The 13,366-nt window shown below is 41.4% G+C and overlaps 1 protein-coding gene across 2 annotated transcripts in view; it reads left to right on the top strand.

Annotated features, from left to right (window-relative positions):
• The window catches only part of pcsk5b (proprotein convertase subtilisin/kexin type 5b), an 82,244-nt gene that overhangs the window by 33,177 nt on the left and 35,701 nt on the right, over nt 1–13,366 (top strand). For both annotated transcript variants that reach the window (XM_086110927.1, XM_086110926.1), the window contains exons 9-13: nt 1,451–1,551; nt 5,998–6,101; nt 6,337–6,469; nt 11,397–11,585; nt 12,461–12,597. In XM_086110927.1, coding sequence (XP_085967053.1) covers nt 1,451–1,551; nt 5,998–6,101; nt 6,337–6,469; nt 11,397–11,585; nt 12,461–12,597 — 664 coding nt within the window. The remainder of the gene's footprint in view (nt 1–1,450; nt 1,552–5,997; nt 6,102–6,336; nt 6,470–11,396; nt 11,586–12,460; nt 12,598–13,366) is intronic.

Below are 13,366 nucleotides of genomic sequence, written 5' to 3'. Positions count from 1 at the left end.
CCTGCTGTGAATCGTAACATCCACACTCAGCATTGCATGCAATGCAGCCAAGCCAGCCCTTTATTTCTCGCACAAATTAGTTTGATTTCATAACAATTAAGCCCTGAAAATTTGAGCTCTTCAAGGTCGGATCTCACTGAGTGACGAAGGTTTGCAAGTGTTTGCGCTCATAGTGAAGATTGTTTTTCTTCGGGGATCGGTCAAGGTTCTAAATCCTCGCAAATTGTTTGCCAACAATTTGAATGATCTCAAGCAGTTCAAAATTTGACAGCGACAAAAAAATCTGTTTGCAACCATTAAAACTGTTCGGGAATGTATGGCGGACGTCTTTGCAACTGTTTGCAACAGTGAACAAACCCTGTCCCAAAAAAAACATTCGCTATGTGTGCACACACTTGGAAACCTTCACCTCTTAATGAGACTGATTTAAGTGTAGAATTTTTTTTTCTTTCCACAATGTGCTCCAAATGTAAACCCTTGGTGCCTGACACACACTCATACCTTGGAAGAGCCCTTATCTTGACCGTAATTTCTGTCTTCACATGACCAAAGAGGCAAATTGAGCCTCATCTGAGAACCACAAATCATCGAGAAATTCCGGGTAGACATGATTATTTTATTATTATTAATTTTAAATCACAAAACCAACAACATGACAACTATTATGTTTGATCTGAATTTTGTAAGGCTACATACAAATTTAGGTCCATGATCAGAATTGCCTCAGTGATTCCCGGGGAATGTCTAGCTCCGAATTGACTTCTTAAGGCTTTAAGTGACTGAGTCCTTGACAGCATAAACACTCACAGCCGCCTTAACACTCGAACGTCTTCCAGTTTGCACCCCATCAGCTTTAGAGCTCAGGACAATTCCTTTTGTCCTTAACTTGCTCACCCCACTGTAAATCAAAGCTTGCCCGGAAAACAGTTGAAACTGAACTGCCTTTGAAATTTTGACCTGGTCTGAAAATAGGTCTCCAGGCAAAAAGTCCTCGGCTCAATTGTCCAAAACATTTTCAGAAAAAAGCACTCGACGATTCCTTTTGTTATCCCTTCCTAAGTTGGCTTTCGTTTCCGATTGGCTGTCACAAAGCAATTTGGATTTTCAAAACGCAAGTGAATGGGCGATCAAGCAAATTTGCGGGTGCTTCGCCACCAATTGTTAAACGTATCCTCCACTCTTCCCAGCACAGATTTGTGCTTGTTCGGGCAAACGGCGTTGACTATATGTAATTGCGCCACGAGAAATGTGCAACTTGCAGGATTAACTACTGAAGTAGTACAGTATAGTTTGGTATAAGTATCATTTGTTGGTGGTGCATCTCTTCTGAAAGCTTAGCTTGGACTGATGGCTTGAATTCTTTGGAGGTATTGGGTCTAGAGAGTCACTGTATCAAAGATAGAATCTGAGGGTTCAGGTGCATCACCATTGTTTCTCCCTCGCCATGCAGATCACAACAGACCTGAGGCACCGTTGCACGGACAGTCACACCGGTACGTCGGCCTCAGCTCCCATGGCTGCCGCCATCATCGCTCTGGCTCTGGAAGCCAAGTAAGATCCACTTAACTGCATCCCTTTCGCTTCATTCCTTTTTCACTTTGCTTACATTCTTATGTCTCGCTGATGGAGTGAGGGAGATCATATGCCCGGAGGTCTTGTGTTGGTCACGGCATCCATTTGAGTTGAAGGATCCATTTGAACCATGCTCCCGCCAGTTGACACCTAGTGTCCAGTCAGCATTTTTCTTGCTGTCCTCATTCGAAAGTTGTGACAAGGTGAATATAATGGATAATAATCGGGCTGCATATGAGACTCCATAATCTCCATTTTAGTCACTACCCTCAGTCTCCTCCTGAATGAAATGTCAATTTACCATGACAAACTGCCAATACTGTTATTCAAAATAGCAGTACCACTTGCTGTTGTTTGTAAAGTAACATCTGTATAAAATAAAGTAACATCTGTGTCTCCTGTAGCTCTGCCTTGCTAAAGCAATTTTCATTCTCCTTGTGGATAAAATCTCCTGACTGGAGAATTCAAGAGACTCTCAGTCGCCTTCACTGATGCTCTTTTTTACCGTTTCTTGTTCTGATTTATGCGCTTAAAGGGGATATGTTTATTCACAAATTATGAATTGATTAAGCCGGTCCTAGACGACTTCAATTTTCGCCCGTTGTCACGTGCCTAGCTGCTCAATTAGTTGAGGTCATTTAGTTTAACCCGGATAATCCGCTTTTAATCTCCAGCAGTAGAAAATATTCTGGCTTTCCTGGTATAGCGGACTGGGCACGTACTCTAAGCCTGTTTCCTCAACAAGATTATTGACACACGGACTCTCTGCTCGCCTGCCTTTCCCTCCTCCCCTTATCTTTTTTCTTCTTCTTTTTTTCAAATCCACTTGGATAAACTTGCATGCACATGCAGGAAAGGAAGCATCAATCGCTTTCAACAGATTCTCTGATAATATCAGCTGGTAACTGATGAAACAATGCCATTGCGGTGAACCAGCTGTTGTGCGGTTTCCTTGTAGTGTGAAAGAGCTTTTCAAAGTTTTGGTGAAACGGAAAAGGCCTCGGGCATAGAGATGAGCTGATTACAAGGTCACAATGACCTCACAAAAACATCTTTTTGTACTCTAATGGTAGACGTATACATCAAACTACCTCAAACTCTGGGTTCCCTCAGCACAACAGCGGTACGGTGCGACTGAATGAACCTCACGATAAAATAATTATCTCAATATTGTGGCAAGTTGGCAAGATAGAAAAGCTCCTGATGCTTTGTAAAAAGTCATGACATTGTAAATAAAAATAAAAGCACAAAATTGTGCTTTTGAACATAACAGCAGGAATTCAACAAAGTAACTTTTATTTTCAAATGATCCTCTTGGTTCAGCGATGCAAAGTATCATGGTCTATGTAGTTCACAATGCTATGTTCGTCTGATAACGTAATAACACCTGAGGCAGTTACTTGCTAACGTACTCATACATTGTGAATTGAGTCGATTTGTGGAGGAACTCAAAACAGGTTACGTTCCCCTTCATCCGGCGATTAGTCTTAAACAGGTGGCCAAAACACGCAAAATTCATATCAAACTGCATGAATACACTAACCACCAGAGGGTGCTGAAACTGCACAAATGGATAATAACCTGGCCTATTTAAAATATGTGGTGCTTTTAATATCGTGACGTGACGACACGATATCGTGGCAATTTTAACATCGCAAAATCACAGATATCGTTCCATCCCTGTCATCTATGTCCGTGTAAGTAATTAAGTTGTTTTTAGCATCCTTAATTCGTGATTGTACATGATTGTTGATATTGGTGGCAACAGTTCGCTAGAGCAATATTATAGATTGGCCACAACTACAGTCAGGAAGATGATTCAAGACAGTCGCCAGACTAGCATGAAATGTCCATTAATTCTTGAAGATATGGTTTATTTTGAAATTGGCCTTCTCATCGCATGTTACTCTCATGCAAAGCGTTAACGAGTGTTGCTGTGGCTGGTTTGACGGTCTTCCAAATGGTGCATATACACATAAGTCCGTGTGCACACCAAATAAACAGCTTTGTGAGGCGAGGAGTCTTTCACTTCTAATTTTATTATTTTTAATGAATTTAATCAGAATTATTGAACAAAGTAATGACATGAAAAGGTTTTAAACTGTTTGCTTTGCTACCAGTAATTTACTGTTTTTCATTATATACAATAAATCAATTTATTATTTCATGAGATAAAGGAATAAAAAAATCAATTAAAATGCATAGATTTGAATGAACCAATTTTAGGACAAAAATAACTAAATTTATGCTTGCCTTCCCTGTGCCCAATTTGCCCATCCCTACTCTATGCTGTGAAACCTGTTCAATTGATAAAGGTGTGATGTGGCAACAATTTGACCTGGAACAGATTATTTGTTGCTAATCTGCATCACAGGAATATTGAGAATGTTTGTCTCCCCGCGTCTTAGTTAATCATATTTTTTCTTAACTTAATTACCCGTTACCCTAGCTCTAAGGAAGCCGCATTAAAACCTTCATATTTGTTGCAGCTGCCGCTGCCAGTGGTTTTGTGCGCTTGCTTCGTTAATTACTATTGGGTTGTTTATGAGAGGAAGGCTGTTGTGACCTAGATAACGATGCCATTCCACTCTTAATTAATGACCATAAAACATTTACGGGGCCATCATTACTCTTTGCCAGCTACTCCGCCCCTACCACCCCATTAATATTGATCTTTTGCACTCAAATTCATTTGGCCTTCATGGCATATACTTCTGTTCCGTTAAAGTATACTTAGAATATTTAAAAGGAATATCCATATATATTTTAAACTGTTCCATGACCAAGCTCATACATTAAACCTATTTACTTGTGTATCAAATCACATTTTTTGAGTATGGTCCTCAGAGTTGTATGGTTCTCGCCTAAAAAAAAATAAATCTATTTTCCCGCTGAAATTAATTGATAAGCCATTAATCTGCTCCTGGATATGTACCTTTAAGGGGCGTGGCTGACTGAGTGACATCAGGAAATGGAATCAGTTTGCGTTAATTGTGGCCTACTTTAGCACTTTGCAAGTGTTCTCATCTTTTATTTTGTTGTTTCATTCAATAAACAGCTGAAAATGCATCAGCGATGATGGCTCGCCTTACCCATATGTGAGGGTATTAAACTACCCTAATTTGTCAGGGTACGTAAGAATCTCTGATGGTGGATTCCAAAGCAAACACAAACAAAGCAAATTCTTTCAAATCTGCTTTTATAAAAAGAGCATCTAAGGTTGAGGGAAAGGCCAAAAAACAAACGCAACATGACAAAACGTCGATGTGAAATAAATGACAAGCAAATAAGACAGAGGTGGACAGAGCGCTATGAAAGGAAGACACAAATGCTAACAAAAACACAGTCGTACTTACACAGTAGTACTTATAAAAAAAAAAAAACAGGAAAAACAAAATAGCTACTGGGAGAAAACAAGATGAATGCAAAACAAGCACTTGGGTAGCAAAATTGTTTTAAATTCCATTCTATACGAGTTGACTTGATAGCACTCCCAGCCGAAGCTTTTTCTGAACAGAGGACTGGCTTGATTTGGACACTCTGATCTCTTTTTTTTTTTTAAACAATGAGGGCTTTTTTTTCCTGTTTTGATTTTTTTTTTGCTAATTCTGTCCAAGTGCTGTATTATGGGGCCCAATGTCCTCAGGTGTCAGCCCTTTTGTCTCGACTGTCGCAATAACACTTCATTCTCATGAAAAACAATGCTTGGCTGACAAGCGCTCTCGCATGGCGTAGAAGCATCTGGATGACATGCGGATATGGAAGGGAATCCCAGGAAACACGGTGACCCACTTGCCGGTTCTCCCCCACTATTTAATGTAGTGTTGGGGACATGAAAGAAGTTGTGACACATGGTTGCCTGTCCTGTAATGGATCTCATGTGAGAACAGAGAGGCCGGCAAGTGGGTGGGGGCTGCACAGATGAATGAGCCTCAACAAGCTCCAGCCAAGCCTTCCTGTAATTTCCACCTCCATTTTGCGGTTGCATCGTTTTAGTTTCAACCTCTTTTCTCCCTCTTATCGACCATCTTTCCCTCCAGTGCTTTGGGAGGCCTGTTTTTCTGGCACCTGTAAAACTGAATTAATGCTGACATTTAAAAAGAGAGAGCATTCTGGAAACAAAAGCTGCTAAACATTTTGATATTAAGACCTAATAGAGTCAGGATGTGTGTATTAGCATTTTTATTTTTAATGGCAAACATTCACCACTTCCTGTTTAGAAACGTGACATCTGTAAAGTTAAATCCATATTGGAATTTAAAGAGAAACAGCAGTACCAAGTCTGTGAACAGTCTTTGAATTAGCAAGTTTGAATTGTGTGGAGATGGCGACTTTAACAACAAAGTCTAACCCGACATGCGGTCGCTCCAAATTGTGTGCGTCCATCCTATGTTTACAAATCAGTTCATGTTTCCCATCTTCTAGTACTCTTCTGACTTGGAGAGATGTTCAGCACATCATTGTGAAGACATCCCGAGCTGGACACCTCAGCGCTCCCGACTGGAAGACCAATGCAGCTGGTTACAACGGTATTTACACAGCATATTATACTGTACACTGCAATGTCCAATTTGTTGCAGCCGCCCTTACTATCCTTTTAGATTAAAATGGTCTCTTAAATGTGGGGATTATTACACTTGTATACTTGCACACTTGATGGGTGGGCGGTGCCTCGAGGGACACAAGTGTTTATAGCAATAAAACAATAATGGTCTGTGTGTGTGTGTGTGTGTGTGCGTGTGTGTGTGTGTGTCTGGACCACAGTTAGCCACTTGTACGGCTTTGGCCTGATGGATGCGGAGGCCATGGTGAAGGAGGCAGAGCGATGGAAGCAGCTACCCTCGCAGCATGTTCCGCCTCAACACGTCTGCGTGGAGAGCGCCGACCGGCAAATCAGGTACATGATCAAAAGCTGGCCATTTCGGGAGCGCAGGAATGGATTTGCTCGTTCTTTGTTTTGTGTTTGGTGCACTTATTCCATGGCGATAATCAACCAATGCCTCAAAATAGGCTGTTAAAAGTGGAAGTATGCAGTACAGGTGTACCTTGACTTAGGAGTGCCCAAATTTGCCAGTTTTGCAAGTTACAAGCTGTCACCTGCTCATTTATTTTCCTCCTCGGTGTGAAACAAAAATGTGAAAAATGTTGCTTCCGCTGTAATTGAGCCCCTTTATTTTCTCTCTGGGCGCCACGGTGGTCGACTTGTTAGCACATGGGTGGACTGGTTAGCACATCCACCTCACAGTGTATAGGTGCAGGGTTCGATTCTAGCTCCGGCCTTCCTGTGTGGAGTTCTCCCCGTGCCTGCATGGGTTTTCTCCAGAATCAGAATCACCTTTATTGTCATTGTATAGCATACAACGAAATTTGGGTGCCACTCCTTAGTGCATTTCGAAAAAAAAAATAGAATAAAATAAATACAAAACTCAACAACACACAACAACAGCAGCAGTAGTGGTAGTGTGGACTGAGGCTTATATTGCACACAGGACACATATTGCTCATGAAATGAAATGGCTCAGATATGAAATGAAATGAAAGGTACTCTGGTTTCCTCCCACATTTCAAAAACATGCATGGCAGGTTAATGGAACACTAAATTGTCCCTAGGTGTGAATGTGAGTGCGAATGGTTGAGGTGTGAGTGTTTGTTCGTCTGTGTGCCCTGCGATTGGCTGGTAACCGGTTCAGGGTGTCCCCCCCGCCTTCTGCCTGAAGACAGCTGGGATAGGCTCCAGCATGCCCGCGACCCTCGTGAGGATAAGCGGATTAGAAAATTGAGGGATGGAACCCGCCCCCCCCTCGTTTTTTTTTCTCCTCTATACACCAGCCGTCATGTGTTTGAGAATGTGCTTGTGCAAGCTTGTACATTGATAGGGGCCAAGCATTAGTTCCGGCAGGGTGGTTCTCACATAAGACTTTTACTAAACACACACACACACACACACACACACACACACACACACACACACACACACACACACACACACACACACACACACACACAGCAAGCCAGGGCTTCAAAGCTTGTTATCCTTGATGCAGCTGGAAGCCCAAGCACTGTTCGGTGCAAGGCTCAACTGGAGCCAAGCGTTCGATTGTGAGGGGCTCACTAGGCAGCACCCACCACTGCTCCCCCTCACCCACCTCCTCCTGATCATCATCACCACCGTCCTGTCTGTTCTGCTCTGATGCACAAATCAGCCAATATCAGGATTTTGTAGTTGTGCCTGCTGACAGTGTGATATGGTTGTTTTGACTCTATTGTTGAACGAATGAGTAAAGTGAGTTACCTCTCCAGTTTTGAAGGCAGGGATTCTTAAACATGGACCTCATACAGTGGTGACATTTTTCTCAGGACCCCATTTTAATGTGACATACAACGACTATCAAACCTAACTATGCACTCTAACCCTAAATGATAAAAAAAAAAAAGCAATTTTCACGGGGGGAGGAAAATCTATACATTTTTAATATCATTAGAATTAAATGGTATTTTTACAAGAAATAAAAGAACAAAGATGCATTATGTTGCCATAAAGTCAATATATACATTATATATATATTTTTTCAAGATTAAGTTTGTAGATGGCACTGAAGTCATGGTCTAACAAGGGGGAAGGTCGAATTTTAAAAAGTAAATTTCAAATATACAACTTCATTCTGGTAAGGTTAACTTCACAGTGTTGTATGTAATGTATGTGGTCTGTCCAATCTGTTTGGTTAATTGCTGTTTCTCCATAATAGTTTACTTTGTTGTAAACTCCACTTTCATTTACCATGAATTGTCATACCAATAACCTGGTTAAATTTATTCCAAAAATATGTTCAGTATGCGCTGGTGTGTGTTGTCAGTGCCGTGTTTCCACATACACTTTGGCTGGCTTCTTGGACTGCATTCACTAATGTCTGTGTGGAATACTGCACACGTTTATGCGTTTGTATGCATGCACACACTCATGACTTTGTTCAGTCTGGCTGCCAGTAATCAGCTGCGCGTCCACTGGGGGTTCTGTTGTCTGTGTTCTATCACGGCTGCGTTGCGATATCAGCACCCCCCCTTGGCCAGCCGCCGCTTACGCAACCGTGATTGTTTTCCACATGCCTTTCTTTACTTACTTGCATTCATACATTTTTTTAATCGGCCGGCGTCTTGCTGCTTTGTTAATTACTTCAAATAACTTGTGTTTATCCCTTCCTCTGGAAGACACCCCAGCCTGCTGTCGCTATTATTTGTACAGGCAATGCTTGTCATATTTCTAGTTGCAGGCCGTCCATTCGGGACCTGGGCCTTCAAAAAAGGTTTACCTGACTTGGAAACCATCAATGCTATATAAAAATGCCATAAACAGTCTGCAAGTGTACCACCTAAATCATCTTGAGCAGATCAGAACTAAAAGCATGACAAAATAAAAAATTATAAAATACTTCTGATGATGAAATGTGTGCAAATTGCCACAATTTTTTTTTGCTTGGCCAAGTTACATGGGACAAGTTTTGTTCTGGTGAACTGATCAGAAGACAGAAAAACGCTTATGTCATTGAGCTCTGGCCCTGTAAGGACGAAGTGCTCAACCCGTATTGTTTTGTGTTTTTTGTTATTGTAAAGTGTCCTTGGGTGTCTTGAAAGGCACTTATAAATAAAATGTATTATTATTATTATTATTATTATTATTATTATCTGCCATGGAAGGGGTAGGACCTCCGGCAAAAAAATATCGAAGCGGCCTGAGTATGTCCTGGACATAAAGGAACCAGCATTTGGGAGGCAGCATTTGTTTAAGAGAGGCGCCATCCCTGTCTTGCTTAAGTGGAGCGAGTGTTTGGGAGAGAAAACAAATGCCACCTCCCAAAGAAGCAACAGATATCACACACAGATATCAGCACAAAATAATCTCTATCACCCATGTCCCAAAAGACAGAGGAAGTCTGCCATTTTTATTGGACATCGCAATTTTGGGGACATTTTGACCATTTCTAGGGATCCTTCAAAAAGGAATCCCTTTCAACATTTGTTGAACACATATACCGAATTTTTTTCCCCCCATTCTAGTTTTACCGTGGTACAGTACAGTATATTTGCAGAGCATGGCAGTAAACTTGAACAAATCAATGAATGACACAAAGGCCAGACATTTTGACCTCTTCATCCCCCCTCCAAAATTGTTTCACTTCGTAATGAGAAATGTGGTTGGCATGTTTATTGTGTACAAGCCCCAACAACTAGTGCCCGAAAAAATACTCAGTCTGCCATTTTAGGATCATTTCTCAAGATTTTTCAAAGATGGACTTGTCCAAAAGATTTTGTCTGATTGATGCATTAAACAGTCTGTAATAGTTGTAATTATCTGTGTAAGCCAAGCTTTCAAGCTCAAGTTCTATTGTGACAGCAGTGTTGAAGGAAGCAGGAAATCAAGTTGAAAATCGAGTCTTGCGGGCCAGTCTGGAGGCTGTGATTCCGGCACACAAGGACCACTAGTACACACGTTAAAGTCATTAAGTGCAACAATCATAAGAACATCTGGTATTGTAACGCGATATGTATGTGACAAGCAAAACGGAGCAGGTTCACCCTTTTTTTTGGGGGGGGGGGGGTTCTTCCGACGCTGAAGAAACACTTGGTCAGATACTCGGCTAAATTCGCAGCTTGGAATTGCCTTGAGCAATTTCCCCCTCAATGGTAAACATCTGCATTGGCTATATGTTCTCAAAAAGAGCCGGTGCTTTCTTGGGTTCAGGGAAAATGGGCTTCAATAAAGCAAATTAGAGCATCAGTCCGTGTTTTTTCCAGCCGTCCTGACACACACCAAGTGTTTTCCAGCAAGTGTAACTCAGCGGCTTTTCTATGAAAGATATGCAAAATTGGCTCAGCTGTTACTCCAACGCTGACAAGATGGTCTTGATTATCACAGCCTTCCATGAGCGCATGGACGCCCGCCAAACAGACGCTGGTTTCACGGCCTCTTTCGTGACTGCTTTGCCTCTGACGCTGGTGAATTTGTTTGACGTGCGATGGAGCCGCACGCCTGCCCAACATCACACTTTGCTATTACGATGCGCTCTCACTTTTAAGACACACTCGAAACAACTGGTGGACGTTTGTTTCCTGACCAGTCACTTCAGTCATGTCGGGATAACAGCCTCACACCAAATGGAACAAAAGTAACAGTCTCTTAAAATATAAAAATGAGTCAAAAATAGTCATTAAAAAATTACTGAGCTATTAGACACAAAAAGATAATATTAGTAAAAATATCCTTTGTAACAATATTAGAAAAACATTCCAACATTTGTTGAACACCCATAAACAGTGAAACAATCATCCCTCATCAATTGACTATAACAGGCTCCACCCACTACCCATTGACTCTCCCACGATAACCCCACTGGACTACAAGTTTATCATTTGTGCTATAATGCTGCTAATATGATGTTGGTGGTGCAATATGAGCAATAATGCTTTTATTCTTTTATTCATGCTTATTTGTGCGTTCATTATAACGATTAAATTTATTTCATACTGTGAGCTTAGATACTGGAATTTCATTTAATGTTTATTCACTGACAATAATAAATAATAAAATAACGCCAGTCTAGTCTAGGGCTAAATACTGTATGTGAAGGACCCGCTCTTAATCACAGACAAAAAATACTCTGTCTTTCTACACAAGCAGAGGCAATCCTTTGGTGCTGACTGAAATGAGTCTAGTGAGATGCGCTGTCATTGTGCATTTTGACATTTCTATGTCGACAATATATATACACCACATTTATGTTCTTTGTACATTAGTGCAATCTAACAAACTAATGATCCTTGTGCTCCAGGACAATCCGCCCAGAGCATGTGGTGCGTTCGGTGTACAAGGCGACGGGCTGCACCGACAACCCCAACCACCATGTGATCTACCTGGAGCACGTGGTGGTACGCATCACCATCACGCACCCACGCCGAGGAGACCTGTCAATCAACCTGACCTCACCATCGGGGACCAAATCTCAGTTGCTGGCCAACAGGTAGAAAAGAATGTGCTGTGGAAGATTTTGTGAAAATTATTACGTATTATCGGTAATGAAAATGCAAATAATCAGAAATTACATATCAATTGAATCTCGTAATTGTTCTTTTTAAATAAAAATAAAAAACAAAATCCTTTTGCCATTGTGTTAAAACGGTAAAAATAATAATTCCATGCAAACACAATATGATTTTTTTTATTTTAAGATGAATACGATCTAATCCCATTTTTTTCCCAAAGAGAACTGTAAAGAAAATAAAAGTTAGTCCACAAAAGGGCAGCACGGTGGAAGACTGGTTAGTATCTGCCTCACAGTGTAGAGGTCGTGGGTTCGAATCAGCGCTCCAGCCTTCCTGCGTGGAGTTTGCACGTTCTCCCCATGCCCACGTTCGTGTTCTCTGGGTACTCCGGTTTCCTCACACATTCCAAAAACATGCATAGCGGGTTAATGTAACACTCTAAATTGCCCCTCGGTGTGATTGTGAGCACGAATGGGTGTTTGTCTGTATGCCGTGCGATTGACTGCCAACCATTTCTGGGCGCACCCCGCCTGCTGCCCAAAGACAGCTGTGTTTGGCTCCAGCACGCCTGCGACCCTCATGTGAGGATAAGCGGTTCAGATAATGGCTGGATAATACAGAAGAAAGTCATTTTGGAAAAAAGTACCATAGCAACATTCGTAAATCAAGGAAGGAAGCTATAGTAAATGCGGTTGGTCTAAAAATGCACAAATAGAACTTCAGAGTGGCTGTGCTCTTCCAAAATAACAAATGCGTTAGAAGAGATGTGCTAGGACACAAAGTGCATGAGTCCTGACCTCATCTGATGTAATAATTTACAGCCTTTGTGTCTTTGATTGTACTCGACATGCAGGTTGTTTGATCACTCCATGGAGGGGTTTAAGAACTGGGAGTTCATGACCACCCACTGCTGGGGAGAGAAGGCAGCGGGTGACTGGGTGCTGGAGATTTATGATTCCCCCTCTCAGCTGCGCAGCCAAAAAGTGCCTGGTATGGAAACACTGCTATAGAAGACACAAGTGAATATTTTACTGCATATTATTAATGTGTGTGCATGTGCGTGTGTGGCTCGCATTTTTAAATTCCTAGAGCCTTTTCAAGCAATCTTATTAGCCAGAAGTACTTCACATTGTACCATGTTTGTTCTCTGGTCAAACGGTTGCCATTGCAATACTCTAAACACATTTTTTTCCTGAAACTGTCTTATGTCATGATACTTTGATACTTGATACAATGATACATTATTGTAGAATTACTGTTGCATTACATCACAATATAGAAACTGCATCATAAAAGATGATGTGCTATCTTGGCATGATACTGTGTTATAAGAGGTCACGATATGCCATCTCTTTATATTCTTAAAGTTAAACCGCAGCTTTATTATTATGAGTCCCACTGAAGTTCTAGGCAGGACACACCCTGTTGCAATATGATTGGTTATTGCATTGCTGGAGCGCAGGCTACGCAGATGACATGTTCTCACTCTCCTGTTTAGAACTCAAGTGGGAATCATAACAATACGCAGCCGATCCGTGTGCGCAACAATCTTTGCTAGCATTAGTGCTACTAAGGGCTATCTTAATCAAACATTTAAGATATGAACATTTGTATTATGACGATATCAGTCAAATAACCTTGCCACGCTTGTGATACATATAAAGCTCAGTCCAACCAACCACATTTCCTCCTTTTAAGTTTGACATTTATCGACATCTAAAGCCAGCCATTGACAAACATTTTGCGGAGGAGGGGAGGT

This window comes from Hippocampus guttulatus, chromosome 5, assembly GCF_054856545.1.
Source record: "Hippocampus guttulatus isolate MCC_2025c chromosome 5, RoL_Hgut_1.0, whole genome shotgun sequence".
NCBI lineage: Eukaryota > Metazoa > Chordata > Actinopteri > Syngnathiformes > Syngnathidae > Hippocampus > Hippocampus guttulatus.
The sequence above is the reverse complement of the archived record's forward strand: the minus strand, read 5'-3'. Positions and strand labels throughout refer to the sequence as shown.